At 33.9% G+C, this 26,797-nt stretch overlaps 1 protein-coding gene across 1 annotated transcript in view; it reads left to right on the top strand.

Annotated features, from left to right (window-relative positions):
- The window catches only part of LOC142353249 (epithelial splicing regulatory protein 2-like), a 35,267-nt gene extending 9,304 nt beyond the window's left edge, over positions 1–25,963 (top strand). The window contains exons 5-14 of the mRNA XM_075405483.1: positions 960–1,023; positions 7,805–7,918; positions 13,392–13,514; positions 13,953–14,100; positions 17,565–17,771; positions 18,519–18,833; positions 19,210–19,360; positions 22,620–22,840; positions 23,409–23,642; positions 25,329–25,963. Coding sequence (XP_075261598.1) covers positions 960–1,023; positions 7,805–7,918; positions 13,392–13,514; positions 13,953–14,100; positions 17,565–17,771; positions 18,519–18,833; positions 19,210–19,360; positions 22,620–22,840; positions 23,409–23,642; positions 25,329–25,487 — 1,736 coding nt within the window. The 3' untranslated portion in view covers positions 25,488–25,963. The remainder of the gene's footprint in view (positions 1–959; positions 1,024–7,804; positions 7,919–13,391; positions 13,515–13,952; positions 14,101–17,564; positions 17,772–18,518; positions 18,834–19,209; positions 19,361–22,619; positions 22,841–23,408; positions 23,643–25,328) is intronic.
- Positions 25,964–26,797: the final 834 nt, after the last annotated feature.

Genomic DNA, 26,797 nt, shown 5'->3' on the forward strand with positions numbered 1-26,797 from the left:
AAAATAGCTTTATTTCTCACTCGGTTCGTGCATCGGCAGCTAGTGGTCTGCGGTTTATTATTTGATGCGGTATGTAATGGTAGTCACAATACTATTTCACCAACATTCGGCGTGTTTCAGCTCGATATAACAGAAGCCCGAGTTTTTTCGTTTTTACAAATGTCAGTTTCTTATGTTTTATTGAATAGAGCAAAATACTTCTTCAATGCAGAATTTATAATTTTTTATAACAATTTTTGTACACCATACCATACCATTATTTATTCGAACCTCTTCAATTTGACATTAAGGTTCAACGTGAGCTGTATAAGCACAATAACTTGTATCTTAGGAGACAATTACGATTATCTAATGAAAAATTTAAGGCATTTGATTTAATTCTCCTTAAAAAAGGCAAATATAGAAGCGCATCCTTTTTCAGATCGTGTCTTCAATTGACCCATTTCCTCAATTTGATGGCCCATTTTTCCCAATTAGCCCACAAAAAAACTCTTTTCCTGAAAAAAAAATTAACTGTTCAGATTATGTTCACGTTTATATAAAAAACGATTTACTTATTTAGCTCTATTGAGAATGCCTTTAGAAATTGATTTCCTGTTTTTGATTTACATTTTTTCAAAAAATTAAGCTGACATTAAAATTTTAATTTTAAACTGCTATGATGAGACAGGCATTAATGATTTTAGAGGTTTAATCTAAGCGAATTGAGAAATAAAAAAGAAACGTTGGTTTTTATTTCTATTTAAAATGCGTCTCTGCAATTAATTTCCTATTTCTTTGAAAAAATATTTAATTTAAACTTCAGATTAATCGTCAAGGTCGAACCACATTATTTTTAACAACAGTTCAATTTGTTCTGTATCAAAATTCAAAACTACAAAAACGATATTTTTTCACACTGTTATTCACATGGAGAGGAGGAAAAACAGCGTCTGTTTGATATGGTGTGTTTTCCTTAGGCCTGAAGATGGCTCCATTCCAGAAGAAACAGGTCATCAGCAAACGACTGGAAACTGTTCCCTGGTGAGTTTATCACACCCTTGGTTTGTATAGTCAAGTATATATAGTCGAAAGCAACTGCTTTGCATAATTTTGCATTGAACCAAAAACTATTTCAGACTAATTGCTGAGGAAGAAGGAACGATTGTTTCGCAAATTTCTGACGAAATAGCTTGTAGTGTAGATATAAGGGAGATGTAAAAGAGATATAAGGCTTCCGAGAAGTGCTTTCATTGCATTTTTAACAGGTAAATTTTTTGACGTTTAGTAATTTCGATGCAGAATTTGTAGCTGTGCCAACTTCCGAACGGCATTTTTGCACAAGGATACAAAATTTTGGTCATTGAAGAGCTTATAAGACCATTAATCGATTGGCGATGCAAAAATTTTATTTTTTAATAGCAATCAAGTATTTTAGTAGAAATCAAAGAACTGCTCGGTTCAAAATTGTATCTTTTTTCTGTTTTGTTTTCAAAACCTTCTGATATAGCGAGCATTCTAGAAACACGATTTAATATCAATATTTTTACAATGAATGACTTCTATGCTTCACAAAATTCTGTGCAGATTTTTCTGACTCTCACCAGAAAAAGTTGCATTTCCTATTTATCCATTCAGTTTTTTTTTCTAGAAAATTGCCCAATTTTTGCCCAAATAATTACGATGCAGAGGTATACCCCAAAATTTCCGCCTTAGTAAAATTGGCTCGAAAATTAGATACATACAATGAACGAAATTAGGAGACATCCTTTGTATCTTACTTTTCGCAAAAGGGGTTCCGCCAATTTTGCGAAATAAAAGAACATTCGGTGCGAAAAGTAGGTAAAAAAATCTTGTAGCACGTTTCCGCTCAATTTAGGTATCTATTATTCACGCGCATTTTGAGCATGCAATAAACACTTTAATAAAGATTTAATTAAAGCTTTCAAAGCTTTAAAAGTGCTTTAAATACATGCAACCACAAAAACTGATTTTTTTCCCGAAAAAACCCTCGCACATCAAAGGCTTTTTATATCAATGTGGGACTGGCCAAGTTTAATAAGTTGTAATAAGTAGTACTAATAAGTAGTAATAAGTAGTAATAAAGTACTACTAATAGTAAGGCTTAATTAAATTTAGCCTTACTATTAGTAGGCTTAATTAAATAAGTAGTAACTAAGTTAGGCTTAATTGCTGATTGTATGAGAAATCGAGCTACCTTGCGTGCGAAAAATCGATAAATAAAGGGAGTGGATGCGTGATACAACTCGCACAAAAAATAGGTTATTAAGTTTTTGCTCGTATTTGGCGGCTAAAATTAGGACACTTTTGAGAACACGGGATACGATATTCCCTTCAGTTTTTGCCGGTTTCTGCTAAAATAGCTATTTTCCGCAATATTGTTCCACTTTCAATGTGTTAACATAGTAAAAACGAACACAAGATACACGCATCGGGCATATCTGCCCGTGACGATTTGGGTATACATCTGCATCGTAATATTCTTGCAACGCATTTATTTGTCGTTGGTCTCTGTTTTTTAAAATTGTTTTCTTACCAAAATCAAAAGATATCGGATATTCCAGTAGTTGGGTGAACGTGCGAGTTTCCCAATTAGGCGTTGATATTTTTTATTTACGCAAAATTGAGACCCAGAAAAGTAGTGAGAGCTTTTTGCCTAAGATTTGGCTTGTGTTGCCACGTTGGTCTCCGTCTTACTCAAAAAGTCCTTAAAATATACTTCATTTGCAATTTAAACATTTTTTCTTTATAACAAACATCTGTTGATTTTTTAAATTAATAATGTCGCAAATTGTTAGGATATGGTTGAAAACTTGCAAATGACCTTTCCATCTTTATGACTATCAGATGGAATTTTCTTCTGAAGATGGGCGACGTTTATTTATGACGCAATCTTCAATATTTTAATGAAAAAACCTGCAAAAAAACTTAAATGACTCGTTTAGTCTGAAAAAATGCAAAAACTTTTTGAAATTTTAAAACACTTTGATGCTATGTTGATAGCTTTTTATAAACTGAGCCTGCTCTATGAAATTTTTCAGCTGTGGCTTTATGCATTTTTTTCATTTTCAGTGGACTTGTCCTTTGGAAGTTATTAAGTATATATAAGCTTTTTTAGAAAAATCAGTAATTTTTCTTACATATCAATTTGTTTCCGCCTATAATCTACCCTTGAACTAAATCGCGAAAACAAAAAAAAATACAGAAGAAAAGAAATGCTCTGAGAAAAACACATGAAGTCTTTTCTCCCGCTAACATTAGGCGTTTTTTTGGAAGTGTCTAAATTTTATTTGCTGCCAAAAATTGCCCATCCGTGATTATCGCCCCATGTCATGTTATCAATGACGGGCGTGACTTTTTATCTATTTTGGCAAACTGAATAATCGGAACTTACAGCTGATTATAGACTGCCCCGGTAATTTCAACGCATTATTTTTCTTACTTCCAAGATATCTGTTTAGAAATTTGCGGATCAGGACAAATGACGCCGCTGCATATAGTCCGTATTTAAAATAATAGTTTATTGTTTTTCGAATGATATAGATCTATTCGTTCATTTAAGATGACATGGCTCTCATGGTTTCTACAATTTAAATTTAAGCGTGAGATTTTCCGCTTTATTTTTTAGTTCAATAAAATTCAACTATTGTGACAAAGAAAAGGAACAAATGTTTTCTCCAAACAATTCTTCTGATGCTTCGTTCGCTCTTTTTAATGAAAATTTAACTGAGACCTATTTTAAAAATGTTGCATAGTTCACAGTCAGTTCTTCTCCCACACAAACTTTCATCAGCAATTCATAAATTGCAACAGATGTTGCATCGCAAATTTCTTAATTCAAATGTATTTGCAACATGTGGATAATAAGAGTGAAGCAAAATTGAAAAATATGTTAGAAGCAAATTTTATTATAACAGAAATGCACATAAACACAACAGAAAAAATACAGAATTTAAAAACAATGCACCATATTTTGCAATAATTCATGAAGACCAAAATTTAATATATATCCCTATAATTTTTCTCAAATATCGGAAATTTTTGTAATAAAAGCAACGGTTTTAGTTTTGCCGATGTAACACGTGTTCATTTCAGCAGTAACTCCAAATAATAAACTTCTTAAATGCAAACACTGAATTTGCTCAACACATTGTATCTATTTTAAAGATATGAAAGGCCTCAGGCCACATGGCGCAAAATGAGAATTATGTCTCTTTAATTTTTGCCTCTTTGAAAAGAATGCATGTAGTTCTGAATTTATGAAATTCAAAAATTTCTTGACGCCTAAAGAAATGGGCTCAAGAAACGGGCTATCAATCAAAATCCCGAGGTTTGTGCCTCAAAAAATATGCGGTTCATTTAAAACATCTTGATAACTCCTTCAAAATACGAAGTTTTTTTTCAAAAATTGAACAGATCTATCTGCACTGAACTTGTTTTCTTAGGATTTTTGTCAGTTAGTAGCCTCAATATATCTTTGAATTAGTTCTTTCAGTAATTTTCGTGTTATGGTTGTTGAAGAAACTATGTCAAAGTGTTCATTTTGTGAACTAATTTCACTATTTTTGTTCTAGTTTTGAGCGTAGTCCTAGTTTGATCACGAATCATGCGTGAAATAGTCTTCATTACGCGTACAGATGAGAGTAAGTTTCCGACTTTCAAACGTGAAGAGGGAACTAATTGGGATGGGGAATTAAACACGACTAGAAATCAAGAAACTAGTTATAGAAAAAATTGCTTCTCAAAAGATTAAATGTTTATTTAGCCGAAAATATTCAGGCCCACAATGCAATTAGCCGAAATATACCTCAGCTGTATACGTAGCAGAAATTTTAATCATTGAAATTTTGTGTTCAATTAATAGCAAAATCATCTAAAATATCAGTTGAGTTGTCTCAGCTCGTTTGATATTTAAGTAAATGATCCTCAGGAAGAGCTCATTTTCGGCTAATTGGCGTGTGGGCTAACTGTCGTGTGCTCCACTTGTTGGGTTGAGAACATTTGGTGAAGAGGTATCGCAGCCGCAATGTGCAATCATTTCCTAGGAAAAGGGACTTCGGGAACTGGGAAAAATAATTGGGCATTTAATCAATATACCCTAATTCATATTTAACAACTTCCTATGAAAAATTTACGCAATGTCTTTCATTCGGGGTTATTATTTATGCATTAGGGTATTAATTAATGCATTACGTGCAATTGTATACGGGTATAATTATTCTTTGGTGGGTTTGAGTTCTTTTTAATTTGGGTGAATTTGTGGTGTGTGTTGTTGTTTGACTAAAATGACTGCTTTAAATTTTCAGCCCTATATATAACATTGGCAAATTTTGCTATATTTTCAGGTTTCGCGATTTTATGGCGTACAGTTTTTGATTTTTTTGCTAAATTCATCGCCAGTGATCAAAACTGCAGAGTTATCTTAATACAAACTATAAACGAAATGTTCAAATGTTTGCAATTTTCTTTTGCTCATTAAACGGATATTTTTATAAGATGATCTGAAACGAGCTTGTGTGATTTAATCTCAAGTTGTTAAGAACGCTGACAGACAAGAACAGCAAGTGCAACTTCGTTGCTGAATTCCATAGTCAATAACTGAGCGAGAAAAACTATATTTGTGTTACTGCTCTTCAATTTGAAAAATATCCGACGCTCGCAATATAATAGTTTCTAGCCCTCCTCCCTCCACGAATCCAGGGTCACTGTAGGCTGTTGAAAATTTGATCGACTATAGTTGTTTATTTTGAACAAGTATTAATATTTTTGAACGGCAACCAAAAGGAAAAGGTGCAAAAGTATATTTTCACACTGACAATTTTTCTTCGTTCATACTTTTATTGAGAAAAAAAGAAGCTGTAGATGATAATTCTTGATATATGAACTGATATAAAAAGTTTTTTATATAACCAAAAGCGAACGAAAACTTATATTAGCCATTTTTATAATAGCCATTTTATAATAGCCATTTTTATAATAGCCATTTTATAATAGCCATTTTATAATAGCCATTTTATAATAGCCATTTTATAATAGCCATTTTTATAATAGCCATTTTTTATAGACTTTTAGAGCCACTTGACTTTTAGTGATATTCTTAGCTTCATGCAGCTCAATTGTTTCATACCCAAGGTGTTTATTTTTTGACGTTTAATCAGTTAGTCTTTTCAAAAACCGGGGAGAATCAGTGAACTTTAAATAGCTTTTTATACTGTCATAGGCAAACAGTAAAAATCTAGAATTTTCCAAACATAAATCTTTTTAGTCCAAATATTGGTCCCAATTTTCAATTTTTTTTTACTAATGGTTTATTTTTAAAATTTTGATATTTGAATTTTTTATTTTTTTTTATTTTAAACTTTTTACTTCAAATATGGGACGATGCACTGTTATTTTGTGAAATTTTGAGTTTACATGAACTCATTTAATTGGATTCATTTTATATATAATGATTTTTGTATGATTTTTAAGTTTTACTTAACATTTTTTCCTAAATATTACAACTGAGTGTTTTAAATATGTGTTTAAGGCTTAGTCAACTTTTCACAGAAAGTTGTTGCTTCTAAAGCTTTTTGTTATTTTTTGTCAAAGTGTTTACCCCTTGTTTTTTATCTGTTTTGTTTTTAATTTTTAAAGTTTTAATTAACAATTTTTTCTCGAAAAATAACATTTGACTGTGTTCTCTCAACTCTGCTTAGATATGCTTGGGCGACAAAAGCGCGAAGATTTTTGTTTTCATTTTTTTTGTAATTTCATAACAACGTTTTCTCCTCTTAAATCTAGCTGGTTTTTTAAAAATTTTTGATGGTTGCATATTTTACATTTTATAAAAGTTACATGTTGTATGTATACAACTAATTAAACGAAAAAAAATTTTATGGTACATTCTTGTAGAGAGACCTAATTAATATCGGTCCTATTATTTGAGGTAAGGATCACTCAAAGTTCAAATGATTCGCAAAAATAACCCATATTTTTTTTGTTATTGAAAAATAATTAAAGATTGCAGGAAAAAATTTGGAATTGGCGGATTTTTCTTGGAAGCAAAAGAATAATTCTGAAGCAAAATACGCGCGTTCAGTCTATAGTTTTCATTAGGCGTGGTTGTGTTGCGGCCAGACGTTATAGAACCAAGCTACCCAGTCACATCTGCTGGTGGTGTGGCAAAATCCTGGTATTCTACTCGTCCACCACTGTTGTTCTTTAGCAACGAATGAAAACTTTTGTTAGATTTGGTTTAAAAATCTCCATTTGCTACCAAGAAAAGTCATCATTCCAATTCAAAATGTTTGTAATTTAGAAAAATTAACATTAATACTTTATTCGAAGCTGCTAGGCTATAATATTATTCGTACCTCTGCGGGCACACAAGTTGAAATTATGAAGTGCTGGTTGACATCTTTGTTTTCCCACTAAGCTGTGTGGGAACGTGAACAAGCGGAAAAGTACCAAATTATGATAAAAACACCAACGTGTGCGTTATAAAATGCCGAAAGTCGGCAGCACCAGAAGTCAAGATGCCAGAAATTGCTGTATAAATAGTCAGAAATTGGCGTTCAAATGACGTGCAAGTTGCGTGTTTTAAGCAAGGTTATGTAAATCTGCAGAAGTGACTTTGAAATTCTGGCTTTACATCTGTAACCGCTACGCGGTTCTCGCTAAACGCCAGAATTTCTCAGTAACTTCAAGCAGCGTCACATAACCTATACTCAAGACTAGTTTGCGATTCTAACTGCGCACAATTATCACCGCTATTTTTTAATATAAAAAATAAGAGAACTTCATTTTCAGTTTTAAATTTCAGCACGAAAGATGAGATGGAGGAGTGTGAGGATACTGTGATCAAAGTGAGAGGATTACCCTGGCAAAGCTCAGACCAGGATGTTGCTCAGTTCTTCAGAGGTCTCGATATTGCAAGGTGACAAAATGTCATAACTTTTCTTAACATTTGGACCCCCTCCTTTCAACCCAAAACCCCCGTCACGACACGTACCATTGTTGTGTACTAATCCCTAAACTCTTCATCCTAACCCTTGGTTATTAATTTTACACATTATATGAAGAAATGAAAGCGCGAGTGGTGCTTTTCACGAGCTTGCTTCAGGTTGAACTTTAACCAAAACATTTTACTATAGTCTATGATTTTAAGAGATTTCAAAAACTGATAATAACTTGAAGTTTCAGTGGTCAGCCACTCAGGAATAACTGACAAGGGCAATAATATTATGAGCTTAGAGCTTACATCATATCAAAATAAAACATTTTTTTAAAAAAAAAATAGTCAGTGAGTATGCTGATGTAGGTTTTTTGTGTAGCAAGTGACACACTTCAAATATAAAAACAGCACACAATTTGGGTGAGTCAATTTTGATTTTAATGATAACATTACTTGCACATTTTCAATTAATGTTCCCGAAATGTCTAGTAAACGGTAATATTTACTCTAGAAATTTTAAGACTTCAAGAGGTAATCAAAATGGAGAAAATGTTACAGCAGATAACTCGATTAAAAAACGCATGCTTTCGTTGGTAGTATTTTAAAAAAGAAAATTTGGGTGACGCCTTAACAAATAAACGTACCAAATTGTAGGAATTTCAATTAATGTGATTGGTTGAGAAATTTAAAACACTGTACTGTTATGCGTTCAATTAGCTTAAATTGGACATAACCTATTTATAGATCATATTTTTACCGCATCTGGTCATGCCTCGCGGGGCGTGACCATGCCTCAGTGGCCCGTGAGACCTGATATGAATCTATCACAACCGAACGTGAGAGCATTTTCCTCCCGAAAAAAAAAGTTTTTTTCTCTTTCGGTTTTTCGCGATTTCTGAGCAAAATTAAGTTAACATTCATATTATATTTTAAAACATGGAAAATTTGTTGAGCAAGATGCCAATCAGAAAAAAAATCTCATGTTCTCAATTGTGATTAGCCAACAATAAAATTTCTATATTTTTATACGTCTGTCACTTTTACTAGCGCCAAAAATCTGAATTTAAACGGTTTTCTTTAAACGGTTTTTGAAAAAAAAAATACAATAAGATATGTTATATAAGAAGAAATAGACCAAAATCTACGCCTAATCAAAACGCAAATAGACTGAAAGAGCAGCAGCGTAGTTTTTGCCCATTTCTAAAGAAATCGCAGAAATGATCAAAACTGAGGCACTGAGCTACATGATTTATTTTTAAGACCACGAATAAGTAAAGCAGAGCGTGAAAATATAAAAATAATTTTTGTTATTTGTCTTCAATGTTGTTTTTTTATATATGAAATGTTTACGCAAGTCGGACACTTTTAAATTTTGTCCAAATGCTTTTGTTTCAATCTCAAGGTTCTTAGTTGCGTATTTAAGTGGGGGTTATTCGTGGGTACTTTTCGTGGGGGTTTAATTCATATCAGAATCAGATTGGGTAATTTTGGTGACAGTTTTTTTTGCTAGACCTTTTCTTCAAAATCTGCCATTATAAAATTTTGCATTGCAAAAATTTTATTTAAAACTTGCAGGTGAGCATTTTAATGAAAATTGAACTCATACTCATTAAGTCCAATGAGTTTTGTGGTCTGTATTGCTATTGATAGCTTGCGAAATAGCTACTGTTTTTTGAATTATCCAACAATTTTTTGCATGTTATTTTCTAAGCTGGTTTCATTTTGTAGCTCATGATAATGACAAAACACAATGAAGTAACTTATTTTTACGCCTTATAATAATCAAGCTTGATTGACCTCTGCTCAATTCAAAATTTATTAATTTTAGATTTAACAAGGAAGCTCGGTAATTTGCATTTGCACATAATGTTCCGAACCCGTTCAACAACCTTTCAAAAATTAAAATACTGTTAAAATTAATCGACTTAAATGACTTAATAAAGTAAAGAAGTCTGTCAATTTTTAGTCTACGGGACAAGAAAAAAAACAAACTCAGATAGCAACGACAAGCATTATTTACATCTACAAAACAATTTTTTTTTGAAAAAAGTACTTAATAACAAAGTCTAAATAGCCCCCAAAGAAAACCTAAAATAAACAACAAAAATATGTATTTTACAAGACAAAACTTGTAACCAATCTTTAAATTGGCAAGAACTTGCGTAAGAATACTGAAAATGTGAACAAAAACAACGGTCCGACAAATTCGGTCAAATGATTGCAAAATTTTGAACCCCGAGAACTGCATGGAAGAACGAAATTCACAAAAAAACTTAAATTATATATTTTACGTTGGACGGGCTTTCTAATGATAACGCTCACAAAACCCTTTACTATGAATACATTGATCGGTCATAATTGACTGAGCAAAAAACCCATTTGATTATATAGTTCCTCCCCCACTAAAGTGGGGCGGAACAATTAAAGCAATCTTTATTAGGGCTTTGTTTTTTTGACTAAATTTTCTTTTTCGTTTGCCAGATTTTGGTCAGATATAATTGAATTCGTGACTTAACCTGTTGCCAGTTATTTTTGCATCGTGTTCACTGCAGTTAAATACATATTGAACACTCGATGAAAAATACAGACAAAGTCATTTATGTATTTATGCATCTTTATGTATTCTAACATCGAATTTGAATTAGTTTCCATAATTTTGCCATCATTTGTATAAAAACATGAACAATTAGTGGAAAGTAAACAGATGGCCCGATATTGTTTATTTTGAGACTGGAATGAAAAAGGTTAAGGTGTTTGCACTGTTCCCTTTTGTTCAACCTCCCCTCATAAAAATGTGCCCTCCCCTCTTGCTCTCCCTGTTCCAAATGATAAATCTATCAGCAGAGAAGCAATATATTTTGCAATTTTCTCTATCACCAATTTAATCAGATACTAAGAGACAAGGAAATGAGAAAAATGAGAGGATTATTGCCTTTCAGACATTTTTACCAATAATTTCTATGTCCCACAATCATATCCAACCAACACCCCTCCCCCACAACCCCTTTACTTTTATATATACACAGACACATAATGCACTTTTACCTATATACACGTTAGCCGTTTTTTTTCTGATGAAATTTTTATCATCTATATGTAAATTAAATGTTAATCCTCATGTCAGCTTGAAAATTTTTATTCAAATTGAGAGTTTACCGAACCAAAAACGGCCCAAAAAGAAACGATTTATTTTTAGCAGCACTTTTTGTTCCTAAGTTTAATCGAAATTTTTTTATTATCATTATTTCTTTGCCGATTTACTCAAAGTTGTTTTATAGTATCAAAAATCTGCTGACGTAAATTGGAAACTTAAAAGTTCTATAAAACGTGACATTTGCCCTTATTTAGTCGCGTCTTTTATAACCATAAAAATTAAGCCCCATTTTACCCCGGTACAAAGTTACAATTCGAGCGTCATAAAATTTTACCAAAATAAGGTGGGTGTATATTATTTTTTTGCCCATTTTCTGTTTAAAATTTGGAAATACGAGAGGTATTAGAAAACAAATCCGTATACCCAACAAATGACGCGTGTAAAACGCCAACCTGTACAGAAAACTTTTTTGTTTACCTGTTTTATTTTTGTTGTTTTTCGTTTATATTTAGCTAACTAGTTGAGACGGGACTATTTTGGTTTTCATTGACATATGGAAAAGTTGTTCCTTGAAGTTAGGAAAAATTTACTCGCTCCAGTTATTCTAATACCGAAATTATCCTACAGAGTCTGTTATTTTAGTCGTTAAAATATTAAATCGTCTATTGCCGTATACCTATTTGTCAAAAATAAACTGAACAATTTCCTCTGAATTTTCAAAATTTTTCCCAATTTTCTTTCAACTCTTTGTTATTCAAACTTGTTGAAAACTTCATCGTTTGTTCATTAAACAAAAGGTGAGAGCGTTTTTATTGATAGAAATCAATTATCAATTTACTATTTAAACGTGTGCTTTTTAAAACAATATAGAACATTTGAAATTTTGATGAAATATTAAATAATGTAACTACAAATTTTTGTCAGATTCAGCAATTTCATGGACATCAAGTCCCATAATAAAAACAAGCAAATATTTCTACTGAGGGAATTTTGGAAATTTGCAAGGCAAGTAGATTTTCTGTGTCCCAATTTTTTCAAGTTTCTGAGCAATTTAACTTTTTATTTAGCAGTTTTTTATAAAACTTTACACTTTATAAGAAATTTTTGAATAATTTTGGCAAAAATGCGACCATTCTTTCTTCAGCAAGTATTTTTCATTAAATATTTCGAGAATTATGCTATAATTAACAGCATTACTGTAAAAATAACTAATCAGCAAGTTCATTTTTGTTTTTGGCGAAGCAACAGAAGCAATTTTCACGCTAAACTCGAATCACTTTTAATTTGTGATCGGATTATTGAATGAACAAAAGATCACAGGGAGTAAATTGGGTGTTATATGACACAGGGTATTTTTGCACTGGGTATATTATGTTACCAAATTTTATAGGGATGGGGAGGGTGTGTTAAACATTTATAGGGCAAACTTCCTGAGCCATTAGTTAAAACAATCAAAGTGGGGTGGGTGTTCTTTTTTCTTTTTTCAAGGAAATTTACAATCGATATTACAATTAGATAAGAGAAACACATTTTTACTGTCTTGCACTTTTGTTGCTCTTTGTAACACTAAAGCAACTTATACTTTCGATGCTTTTTCTTACATCTCTTTTTACAACTCTTAATTGCTTTTACTTTTTATCTCTTTTACCGCTTTTTGCTTAAAATCTCTTTTTCTTGCTCTTTTGTAACTCTATATAGTCGAATTATATTGTATTCTTGTCTTGAACGTGTGTACAGTTTTAGTTAGAAATCAAATACATTAAAGTCGGTTCTGTTTAAAACATTTAACATTTCGGGTGGGGTGAAAAAGTCAGACAGATTAGATGCTTAAGACGGTCTAGAATTTCTGTTTTACCGGGAGTCCTTCTTGGGTAAAAGGAATTGGGCTAATTTCATTCGATTGCTTTTAAGTTGTCCCAATTTCTGTAATGAATTCTTCAACTTATTTTATTGTGAAGGAACTGCAAAAATGTTGCTGCTTCAAAGGTTTGTCAATTCAAATATTTTCCATAGCTTTTACTATAAACTTTTTCAAGTTAGGGTGAGGATAATTGTTTGTTCTTTCGATTTTATCTAAATCATTATCATACACACACTGTTTGCTGCTAGGAAATTGCTGATTAAGATATTGATCATGATTCTTTTTAAAAAAGTTGTTTTTGTAGATTAACAACTTAATCGTAACGACTATTTAAAAGACATCAAACAAAAATTGTTCACTAAAACATCCAAACTGGAAAATTTCAATGCTTTCACAGAGCAGTCTGTCATATTTTTTAAAGAAATTAAACCCGTTATTTTATATCGATGTTTACTTGTTTATAGGAAATTGTTTATGGGTTTGTGTTTGTGTTTGAGCAGAGGTGGAGTGGCACTGTGTCTGAATCCACAAGGGAGGAGGAACGGAGAGGCTCTGGTGAGGTTCTCATCCACTCAACACAGAGACATGGCACTCATGAGACACAAGAGGCATATGGGGAACAGGTTAATACACCCACACATACATACATACACATAAATGCATACACACACATACACACATACACACACACACACACACACACACACACACACACACATACACACACGCGCGCGCGCACACACGCACATACACACACACACACACACACACACACACACACACACACACACAACACACTTTAGGAGTTAACTTTGGGACTTGGCGCTAGCCCGAGTCGAAAATAAAAATGAATCTAGATGACATTTCGCTCGAGATAACACGATTCTTCTCAGGAGCTTCTTTTAGGTGTTTTTCAAGCAATTCAAGGATTTCTGTTCATAGGTGTAAAAGAATAACGAACAAACTACAAACAAAGTTTTGAAATTAGATCACGCTCTATTCCATTTCATCATAAAGTGCATTAATTTGGATATAAAATGATAAGAATGGTCAATGTTTAGGTACATAGAAGTTTACAAGAGCAGTGGGGAGGACTTCATGAAGATAGCGGCAGATCCGAACAACGAAGCCATTGGTTTCCTATCACACGGAGACAATATCATCATCAAAATGAGGGGACTCCCCTTCACTGCTACAGCTGAGGATGTGGTTAGTTTCATTTAAGTTTGTCTCGGCTGTCGTTTACTTTTTGTTCATACAAAAATTAAGAAAAATTCTTCATAGTGAAAATCATTTTGAAATTTCGATTTATGCCAACATGATATTAGAAAAAACGCGACATTATCTGATCGAGGAACATTTTTTTTGCTAATAATAGCTAAACTTGAATATGCGTGATTGCGAAACAAAATTGAATAATAATGAAACAATAATTTCTTTGCTATATTTCACACGAGACTTCTTGTCGTTACTTTTGTGTACTTAAATAAAGCAAAATGAGCATAAAGTAACAACAAAAAATCAATCTTCTCTAATTTATTCACACGGGTTCCCTTCTTCAGATCTTGTTATTTTGCCTCGGAATTGTTTTTATTCAAATGCAAAACTTCAACTGCTTGTCGTTTAAGACTGTAAAACGTTGATAGCCTTTTGAGCTGGCGTTGAAATACATTCTTTTTGCCATACCTTAACAAAAATACTTATTTTGCAAAGTGAAATTGAACTTACGTCAGAATTGTCTTTACAAAATTAGGTTTAACAGGATAGGTTGCAAATAATTTTTAAAATCTTTGAAAAAATTGAATACAATTTTATTTTTGATATGAACATAAGCAAAAAATGATTATTTTTAAAGATCTGAGGTTTAGTTAATGTGAAATATCTAATGAATTAAAAGAGTTTTTTGCTACTCAACTAATTTTCGTTTATATGTATGAAGCAGTTTTGAAAATCTTTCAAACTGAGTTTTTCATTATAAATTTTTATTTAGTTACGAGAAAATAAAAAGTCAACGGGGAAATTCAACAGCCCGCCATAATTGATCGATAAATTTGGTATTATAGTGATCTTTTTGTAGCTGCTTATTTCCTGCTCTGTTTCGGAATTTATCATTGTGACACCAAAAAAATGAGATTACAACAGTTTTGGAAAAAATGTTGGAGCTCTTAGAAGAGGATAGATGCAAATGATTGTCGTGGTCTCAAGCACGAGTAACAAAAACTTTATTATTTAAATAATTGAATTCAAAAGGGCCTAAATGTACAAAATTTCACGGGTATTTATAGTCCGTATATGGCAAGTACTAGTGCAGTTTTTTTGTACTTAACACATTGTTCTCCCTACCCGAGAGCATGCCATTTCTGATCATGGCGGAGAGTTGGTTTCTAATCATATCTGGTGGTGGGAAGGTCGAATCTATCACACAAATTTATGGTTTATGTACACTGATAAACTTGTGGTATGAACAAAATTGAATCGATGATTAGATTCAAATTAGAAGCCATTATTCAATTTCACTTCACCAAACATCAGGTAAGAAAGTTTTCTTTATATATCGAAGTTTTAACTTAGGTTGCTAAGTTCGCCACTTCCCGATATATCACATCCTCCCTCCTTTTTTAAGCAAGTTTGTAGGAATAGCTTCTCCAAGTCTTTCTGGTTTTTTTACTTTGCTTGAAGTTCTCGTGGCCACTGAAGGTTGTTCCCCTTCAAATACTGAGGTTTCTTCAGTAGAGTTGGGTGATGCCACGTCTACGTCGTCCCTACTGCTCTCAGACTGTGAGTCAGTAGATTCAGTCTTGATGTCGTCAGGTTCCAGCCGTGCAATTTGGTTGTCACTAACAAGCACTGTCTTGTTTGAATTCTCCGGCTGAATGAACGAAGTGTTCATTCCTGTACAGATAATGAAAGTAGCTGGAATCGTTGTTGAACTGTTCGTCGGTTTGAAAAAGACTCGTTCACACAGATCAAAATCAGTGACTGGTGGAAGTCTTACTTTGCGTCCCAGTAGCAGTTCTACAGGAGTTTTGCCCCGCGTCTTGGAATTGTTCCGATGTGTCATCAAAGCCCGCTGTAGGAAATCGTCGAATGACACATTCAGATTTGGACTCCAGGCTTGAATAGTCCGTTTCACTGTTTGGACCGCTCGTTCAGCAATACCATTTGCTCTTGGATGGTAGATGGGAGATTCCATCTTTTTAATCCCCAGTGATTCACACCATTGCTTTAGGTCACTGCTCACAAACTCAGGACCATTGTCTGATAGTAATATTCTTGGTATCCCAAATCTTGCAAAGATTTGACTCAATCGCACCTTCACTGTTTGTGAGGTTCAATTTCCCACAGGGAAGGCTTCTATCCAACCTGATCCCGCGTCTACTATCCCTAAGATATTACCTTGATCCTTAACGTAGCCCCAGTCCATGTGGAGTCTTTCCCAAACTTCAGTTTCCCGCCAAGTAGATACTGTTTTCCCCTGGCTAGGACTGTTTTCTTGGCATTCCTTACATTTACTAACATATTGAAGAACATCTTGACTGATGGCGGGCCACCAAGCCATCATTCGAACCGCTGTTTCAGTTGCATTTTTGCCTGGGTGAGTCTCATGAGCTTTGGCTATCACCATGGGTCTTAGTTTGGGTGGAATGAAAGGCACAACTCCTCGAAAGAGGAATTTAATTTTTTAGTAACACAAAGAAAATTAAATTAATTATGAAAATGATATAATTTAAATGCGATACTGAGCTCAAAAAATCAATTTTATTTGGTTCGTTCAAATTTCACGAGCGTTGATACCTGACAACAAAAAACTTCTAATGTTCTAAAACAAAGAATGACTTGTTTTAAATGTTTAAAAGGATTTGTGAAAACATCTTTTTGCCATTTATTTTTCTAATATGTTGTCATTGTCCTATAGCTACTTATTAAATTACCTGGACTTTTTTAAACGACTTTTTTAAATCAATTTGACAAAAATCAGATTTTTGCGTGCTCAAATAGATCACTATGCAAACCACCTTCTTACAGACCGTCGAACCAGTTTCTGAGAATGCGATTCACCAAATCCACCAAAAATGTTACGGTGCAAAGTGCGGTTCTTAATCTTAAAAGTTTGCACCCCCCATCGCTGAACCCCCCCCCCACTCCGCCCCCTCACAGTGCAAACCACTGAGACCCAGCTGGGTACTACCGAAGCCAAATAATCGCCGGTCGTTTGATAGCAATTCGCCCGACGTTAGTCGGTTATGTTTGAATTGGTTCTAATCAGAATGTATTCTGGTCTTGACCGTAAGCTAGGATATTTTTTAATTATGAAACAAACATTTCAAGAGGAGCCAAGATTTGCATATTATCGTGCCAACAGTTATTCTGGCGTTGTAATAATGCAATTTTGAGAAATCACTCCTCTGATTTAATTGAATCATCTTTTCTCAATTCAAAAATGTTTCCATTGCTCACACTAATTCATATTCTGTCCTATTTAATTAACTGCAAAATTCGAATAATTAACTGTTCCTGCAATGGACAACTTCGAGTTAGATAACCTTGGCTTGTAAAATTAAGATGTTATTTTACAAAATCCGAAATTTTTCACTTTGCTCCACATCCTTTACCCGTAATTCACATTTCAATGAAATTGAAAAAAAAAGATTTTTGATTCGCTCTATTTCCAGACCGAGTTCTTCGGAGAAGACTTGCCAATAGTAGGAGAAAAAGAGGGCATCCTTTTCGTGAAGTACCCAGATGGCAGGTCCACAGGGGACGCCTTTGTCCAGTTCACTTCAGAGGAGCTGGCCAAGGAGGCTCTCAAACTGCACAAGACTAATATCAGAGACAGATACATTGAACTCTTCAGGTCAACTGCAGCTGAAGTTGTTCAGGTCAGAATAAATTGGAATAAATATGTTCGCAAATTCTGCTCGTTTCTTTCTCAAACTCGTCGCTTTTCATCGCATTATTGTGTAAAGATTTTTTTGAGGTAAAATTTTTGCAGCATTTTAGTCTAATTTGTTAATAAGATTCAGAAAATTTCTCAACCCGGATGCTGGGTTGTCACTGATTAGTTGGTTGATCACCAACAATTTAAGTTCGCATATTGAACTGAATCTGAGTTTTAGCTTCTCAATCACAAAACGCCATCAAGTTCCATCAAAAAGGCCTTAAATCCAACACTTCTTTCAAGGCGTGTATGGGTGGATAACAAGTCAAAACTATTCTCAGAACTCTAAAAAAACTTTTCATTACATCTAAGACTGTTAGAGTATACACTCTAGTTAGTAAGTTGTGATCATAAGATGGAGCTTGAAATGATAGCTCAATAAAAGAGAGCATAGTAAGACTCTCGCAATGTGGAACAGTTGGATCAGTGGAGAGTACAGGATTGCAATCAATTAAGAAATTGTGAGGGTCCCAATTTTTACTCTCACTATAATGGTGTTGACATAGAATCAACATAACGAGCAAAGAGTTGCTCTAATAAAGACAACCCGACAAAAACTGTGACACTAAATTGACTGACATCAAATTTTTGTTACTGTGTGTGAGTAATTGTACCAAATTTTGCCCTAAATGACTACTTTCTACTTCGATGTACTGAATAGCAAATTTTTATTCAATTACCATTTCAGGTCATGAAACGCTTCTCAAACCCCCCGTTGCTTCCAAATGGCCCCCCACACATGAATGGGGCAAACCTACCCCAAATACACAATCTCAATTCCCCCCACCATATGGCACACCTGGGCGGAATGGGTGGATTGAATCCACCGAACCTTGCGGCGCTCCACAATCTGTTGCCCCTTTTGATTCCACCCTCCTCCAAAAGCTGTCTTCTGTTGAGGAACCTGCCACTGACTGTGAAGGTGGAGGACATCATTGCGTTTCTGGGTGATCACGCCGAGTGGATACGACCTGCTGGAATACATATGGTGCTTAACCAACAAGTAAGTGCCCAGTGAAACAAAACAACCCAGTAAAAAAAAGATTGATAATGTCTGCTCATATTGACATTATCAAAAAAAGTTTGATAATGTCTGCGTCCTTGATAAGATGCTTAGTATCTTTTCCGTTTGTGCCTCCCAGCACTAACCCAACCCCCCCCCCCCCTCAAAGTGTACGTGCCATAATGAGTTATCATGTAATTTGTAAGTTATATCTGAGAGTGCATAATGACAGGGGGACGGGGCGGAATCCGTTCTTTCTTTCTCTTCCATTTCAATGCCTATTTAAGCTTGGAATCTGGCCGTGCTAATAATGTGCCCAAAATGTATTACTTTAGAAAGGTTATAAATTCTGAACTGTTAATTTTGTGCATCTCAGGGTCGACCGAGTGGCGACTGTTTCATCCAAATGCACTCCGATGTCAAGGCAGCCGCGGCCGCCCTCGCCACCAACTGCAAACCCATGAATGACCTCAAAGTACAAGTGACCCAGTGCTCACCTGATGAAATGAACACTTTCTTTGTCGAAGGTGCGTCCTTGACCCTTGACCTACTACTGAACAAACAACTGGCAGCTTCTTCTGGTTTGGGTTCTGCTGCTAGTCTGGGCTCTCTTAATCATCACCATATTTCACCCTCTTCTCTTGCAAATTGTCATTATAACCCACAACCACCAAATGCAAACGCTTTCCCTTCTATGCTTATTCCCGCTCCCATTTCCATCCAAAATAGTCTCAACAATATCAACAACCCGTTAACCACAAACTCACTAATTGCACAACAACACCTTTTGACATCTGGCACTGCTGCTAACAACCTCAATGGTTGCGGGAACCTAGTGACGTCACCAATTGTAGCCCCCGGGGGTCACGCTATGGACTGCAGTGGGTACCAAACCATAGATCATGGTTCCTCGTCAACTGCGACACTTATGGCCATGGGGGGTGTTTTGTGCCCAACTGCGTTTGCTACAAGCACCCCACCCTCCTCCCCCCAACAGAATGGAACCCTGACAACCACAACTACAACTGCGGGTGCTTCGACTGCTGTGGTTCCTCCGGGTTCTATTGGTACGAGGGTTTCTAGCTACTCTTTCGCTTCCCTTTTCTCTAAATACCTCTTTCACTTGCTTTCTTCACTTTCCTTTATTGACTGAAACTATTTCCTCATATTTAGCCTATCTTCACCAAGCTCTGATCTTCCGATCTAAAATAGCCCATGTAATCCGAGATGTTATCTTTTCGACGTTTGAGAGGTACCGACAGACTACAGAACATTGTGGCTTTTAGAGCTCCCTTAAGAGGAGTTGTGAAGTGGTTATTAAAGCCATAGTGTTGTTAAACTAATTTTCGTAGGCTATATTTTTACAAAAAGAAACTGTTTCCTTTTTCGCCGTGAACCACTGTTTTTAAACCATATGTTGTGCTAACAGACTAATGCTTGCCTTTGAACTGAAATTGATTGGTATAGCAAATAGCCTAATACAAGCTGGCCACTCTCTAAAAGTTAAATATACCACAATTTACAAAAGTTATGGACACTAGCAAAATTTTGTTTGGATGTAAATGTATTCTGGCAATTTTACCGTTCTCTAGGAAGCATGATCTGAAAAAATTCCAAAAACAACAATAATTTTTGCCTTGTGACATATTTGAGATAAATATTTAGGACTAAGAAGACTTCGTGTATAAAATTTACGGACTGATGGTGAACTCAATTTTCCCAGTGAAAATTCATTGGGTTTTTGTTGCCATAGTTTTCTCAGGTAGATTTTCCTCAAAGTTTAATTAACTTTTAAAAAAGTCAAAAACCTAATATTCAAAAAAATTAAAATGCCTTTACGGTTTTAAAAACAGTTTTCACTTCAGTTATAAATTAGAATTTTTCTTAATTTTAAACAAAAATTTAAATATGGTATATTAATTTTTGTATAGGATTATTTATTTTGGACGTGTTACCCTAATAGATTAATACTTGCTCGCTGATAGTCTCAGTAAATATTCAACAATACACGTGACAGTATTACATACGTAATTTTTTCAGAGAAATTGTTGATTGCCATTGCTTTTTTGGCCCGGTGTTTTGCTCTTAATACTTTGGTGAATCTGGGAAGAAAGTTTGCTAGTAGTTCAATTCAATTTCAAATTCGTTATCGAGAAAATGTAGGGATAATTTTTTTTAAAACGTCGTTTTTTGCTATTTGAATCAGTGTTTTAAAAATTTTGGTAGTAAGTTCTAACAAAAGAACTGAAGACTAAAATTTTTGTCGCTACAAACTACAATCATATTTTATAATACTTCTTTCTTGTAACATTATAGTAGTTACTGTCTCAGTTCTCAAGAAACAGAAAACACTCTTTCGGGAGTTTTAAGAAAAAAAATTCACTGCAAGAAGAATGGAAATTATTTTTTTTGCTACAGAATTTATTGTACAATGCTTCAAAATTATAATTGCTTTTTTCTGTAGTTTTTATTTGGAAATATTAGCATCATTTGTTCATTTATAGGACGAGTGAATTTACTTGGACTGGCTATTCATATCCGTTTTTGATCTTAATAGTGTGGAGGACGAGTTTCCAAACTGATTTCCTTTTCGCTGTAATTTTTTGCGGCGTTTTAACGATTTAAGGTTATTGAAAAAAAATCATTTATGTTTTTGCAAGGAAAATTTAAAAATGGACTGTGAAAATAGTCTGTGATGCCTCATTACTCGGCCAATGTCGAAAAATGATATATATATATATATATATATATATATATATATATATATACTCAATTTTGTCACTTTTTTAGTACTCAAGTTTTAAGATTAGAGCTCTGAGTCTGAGTGGAAACTAGTCACACTAAGCAAATTTAGTTTTCCTCGGATACAGTATCTAATTACCAAAATGAAAAAAAAACCTAATTGGTGATTAATTCCATAATAAATGTCCGTTTGGATAATAATTGCGGATTACGAAGACAATTAGCGGTTTTGTAATTACCCATAGCATTATTCACAAAAGCAGTTAAATCTTTGCATTTGGTTGCAAGTAGCTACTTAAAATTGGGGCAATAAATTTTTAGGCTAATTAGATGCTCAAAACTATTTCCTTTCAACAGAACGCAAACTTTATTGAGTTTTGTTTTTTTCCCATTTATAATTCACCAAGATGAAAAAATGATTGACAAAAATTATTGCTACATTTTTCCACCTCTAATCGAAACTCACTCTCACGAACTAGCCAATAGCAAAACAAAAAGCATTACGTGGTAAATGTGCGGAAATAAACAAATTTCACTAAGTTTTGCGTTTTGTTGAAAGGAAATTGTTTTGAGCATCTAATAATCATCTTCATTTCTGAAACAAATTTTTGCCAATTACTATTCCAAATGAAAACATGATTGATTAAGTTTTTTTATTTATGAGTTTTTATTCTTACCTGACCAAATTGGGGAGAATAGAAACATATATTTCATATCTGGAAAACTGAAATGAACTGTTGAAAATTGATTTGTTAAACTGGTGATCTGCTGTTTTATAAACCTAGTCATGGTAACCAAGTTAATTGTTAATTCAAATTTGTATTTCTTTAAAAAATTTTAGGGATAAGTCTGACTTGGACAATTCAGTGCTTCAAATTTGTCTTTTGTTAAGTTGGCTTTTAACGCATCAGCGTTCTCGTGGGCATTCTTTTTGTACATTATTTATACAACGTGTTCCTAAATATTTCTAGATTCCATAAATGTCGAAAAACTCAAACATTTTTGGGAGAAATCATCTGTGTTAGCATACTTGAATTATTTTAGGTACAATTTCGCCGCCCTCTGCTCTCGCAGCTCCACACTTGTTCCCTTTTCCTCATCTCTTCCCAAATCTGTTCAACCCAAACACAGCTGCCGCTGCCAATGTACCCGCCCAGCTGGCAGCCGCCAATGCCCTTCTTTCGTCCTCCGCCTCCTCCCCCGCAGCCCTAAAAGCGCAACAGGCAGCAGTTACCAATGCACACCTAAACCCAAATCACCACTTGGTAAGATTTTTGTTTTGTTTTTATCACGACGTTAATTGTTCGATCGTGATACCGAATTGAGATAGTCATGATCAGGAGTGAATAATTTGAACTGTCACGTATAAATGGTAAAATCCTGGTTCACGACCAATCATTGTTATTAGTATTAAATTGTTGTTAGTAGTAAATTTTTCTTGCCACTGATTTATGAACCGTACAATGAGACGTAAAATTTTGAAATTAATTTTGAAATTTAATGTGGAAATTATATTTTCGTTCATTATTTTGCGATTAATTATTCTTTTTTAATTAAAAAATAGCGAAATTGACTTCAATCAAAATTTTGATGAATCATAAATTACTAAATTGTGAACTATACTCCCCAATGATCCAGAATTGCTTATCATGCAAGATCTTATAAGGGTTCATCAAAATTTTTTACCATGTAAGATCTTATGAGTCCTGTTGCCAATATTTTTTACCATGAAATATCTTATAAGTCAGTGTACGATTTGAAGATTTGATAATAAATAAAAATTGCAATATCACTGAGGTAAGCTTTCATGTGGAAATCAAAGTGTTTTTATAGATACCTCCGAATGCAAATGCAGTAGCAGCAGCCGCGGCCGCCATGTTTGGAATGAACCCACCGACAGGGGCGGGAGGGGCTGCAACCACAACCCCCTTCCACCAACAGCTCACTCCCCCGGTCTCACCCCACAGCTCCATATATGGTCAGCCCAACTTCACAGCTGTCAAGATGAAAGGTTTGCCCAGTGATGCCACTGTGCAAGATGTGATGAACTTCTTCAGTGATTATATTGTGAGTTGTATTCTGTTTCAGAAATGTGTCATTATATCCATATACGATAAAATGTTTAAAAAATAAATTTGGCCTGTCGACTAACAAGCAGTTAGTCCATCACTTCACTTATTTCATAATTTCAATTTCAATGTTCATATATTCCGCGTGCTCAAATTTTCATATAGCGGAAGACAGAACTTTGAATGCGTGATTTTTACGCAAATGCTTCTATTACTAAATCTGAAAATAACTTGAAAGACGGCGGTTTAATTGTTTCTGGAAACCGTTCTTGGGACTGTCATCTTGACAATAAAATTTAAAAAGGGTTTCAGAAAATGAAGCAATTGAGAAGAGCAAACCTGCGGTCCACAAAAATACCTATGAAGTATAATTTAGTGAAATCTTATGTCTTTCTAACAGTTTTTTATGCATCAAACGTTTGTCACCCAAGATCGAAACGTCTAGAGAATCTTCACTGGGTATGCAAGTGGATTAAAGGGCAATGAGATCTGAAAGACAGTTAAAACATTGAAATAGTTATATTTCACCGTTTTCTACCACCTAGGTATTACTTAATTCACTTTAACTCGTATTATGTATAGTGTGTATAATTGCGAAGGAGACGCTTTGACGGCCGTCCGAAGTTGATTATTTTTATTCGAGTTATTGAATATTACAATTATTATTTGACGCAATCAAATCATCTGCTTGGTTACTCGCCATATAAACACCCCCTATTATTCAAAAATGAAATTCCAGATTACTTAGAATCCAAACTTTAGATTTTAGTGCTGTTTTACAGTCACTCAATTCTCAACTACCGTTGAAAAAATGATTTTGAAATACGCTCCCATAAAATGTAGCGCTGCCAAAATCATGGATTATAAATATTAAATTCCATCAGTTCTCCGAGTTTTTTCAAATAAAACAAAGGTTTCAGAAATATTTGAGTTCATATTTACGAAAAATAGTTTTTTTCTTGATATAATTAGGCAGGTAGAGAAAATTAGCTTTATCGATTGACAGCTGGAACTTCAAGTGTCATTTTTTGTCAAAAAAAAACAAAATGCACTATGGTTTACTCATATGTTCCGTTTACTAACGCCCCATTTTTAAATAGCTGTTACTGCTAATCGCCATATTGCATTAGAAACAGTTTATATCAAAAAGCCTATCAACTATCTTTTTCGATCAGTTGGAGTAAATATTTAACTAACATTGTCCCTTAATAAATATATATATTGCTGGTTTTTAACAAGCAATATCAGAAGCAGAAACAGATGTACCCATATAATTTTTTATTCGATTATAAACAATACATTTAATAAAAATTAAAATTTTCAACTAACATTTATAATACTATTTTTTTTCTTTTTGGCTCTAAATTTGTTTTGGCCTCCGTTTGCGATTTTTCACTTTTTAATTTTTTGTCTGAATTTTTTTTCAATCATTCAGCTTGTTGTAATCAAAAATCATTTATTGCAATTTGTTATTAACGCATCTGTACGTAGTTTTAGCTGGTGATGTCCTAGAAAAATCATTGCAAAATTCATTATTTGTTGCAATGAAATTGGAATCGTTTTTCAGAAATTTGTTGATCCACAGAAAAGGGTTGTCCTGATTAACACTAAATTGGTTTTCGTTAAAAACTTAAAATTAATTCTAATTCCAAACTAAACCTAATAAATTTTGTTATTTTTTCAGATTCCGGAACACGCGATTCAACCAGTAATCAACCAGCAAGGAAAAGCCACGGGCGAATGTTCTGTCACTTTCTGGTCACCCGAGATTGCCAAGCAGGTCGTGGCTGAGAAAAACAAGTTGCAAATCCGAAACAACGTCATTGAATTGGGCATTATATAAAAAAGAAACTATTGCGCAACCCATTACTCAATCACTTTTAATTGGTCATGAAAATGTAACAAGACTGGCTGTCGTGCTTCCTGTTATGTAACATAATATCTGAGCTTAATATTACGTAATAGCTCTGCAAAATTCTGCTATGAAAAATAAACTGGAATTGAAATGCGTGGAATGATTGAATTCACTCTAATTGGTTTTCTATTTGCTATTTTGAAACTGTTTATCTTATCACTGATTGCGTATTTATTTGTGCAATAATGATAATAGCTGAATATTTTCAAGAGTGTGATCATTAGTTAATAATTTGGATTGCTGTTTATTTATAACCTTTGAGGTTTATAACTTCATTATATAGCTATCTATGTCATGTATTAAAATTTCTCTGCCTGAAAGCGTCGATTTTAAAAGCGTTTTTAGACCTCGGTTTCAAAAACTCGCGCTAGTTATCCAAAAACCTGACATTTCACCTTCACTTTTGCACAAAAAATAATTCTACCAACAGTTATTTTCGTGCTCACCTATCACCTACAATGACAATGCGTTTATTCTCCTAAAACTGCTAATTAGCAGTTGAAAATGCTGTTGAAATTCGAAAGTTTTAAGTTTTGGGTCCTTGCGGGGTTCGAACCCGGGCGCTCAGGAAAAGACAAAAACGCAAATGGACACTTTCATTTCTTGAATGCGACCAACTCTCAACCCTCTGTTCTCTATTCAAAAATGCATCCGTGTATTAATAATATCTATCTCTCCTCTTCTGGTGCAAATATAGCTAGTGTTCGTCGGTTATGTAATATGATTACGTAACAGTTATGTAACCACCTCTGTCGCCTGTCCTGCATATCTGCATGTTATTATTACGTAACACTTCCGTCTTCTCTACTAACATTGCGTCACACTTTTAAAACATTGGGTCGCCTCTTTACAAACCCAAGTCTAGTGATAGAAATGCCGAAAAAAATAATTATGAATGATTTCATTGTTTTGTCAAATTGTATCATTTTTAGAAAAAATACAAAACATTCCATGATATATTCGATGTTCATATTTAAAATCATAGCTTCATCTTCTATATAATCGTTTTGCAGTTTACTCGCCGTATTTAGCATGATAAACTGTCTTGTAGAAAAATGTAGTTGTGTTTTTGTTTTTATTTAGACTCAATGAAAACTTATCTCAATATTGTATCAATATTGTAAACAATCAACCCCCCCCCCCCCCCTTGAACTATCACAAGAACTAGAAAATTTTTTTGTTCAACAGAAAACTTTAAAACCTTTAATGCTGGAGAAGGTCAACAATTGTTTACAATA

The sequence above is a fragment of the Convolutriloba macropyga genome, chromosome 14 (genome assembly GCF_964194025.1).
Source record: "Convolutriloba macropyga chromosome 14, txConMacr16.3, whole genome shotgun sequence".
Classification (NCBI taxonomy): domain Eukaryota; kingdom Metazoa; phylum Xenacoelomorpha; order Acoela; family Convolutidae; genus Convolutriloba; species Convolutriloba macropyga.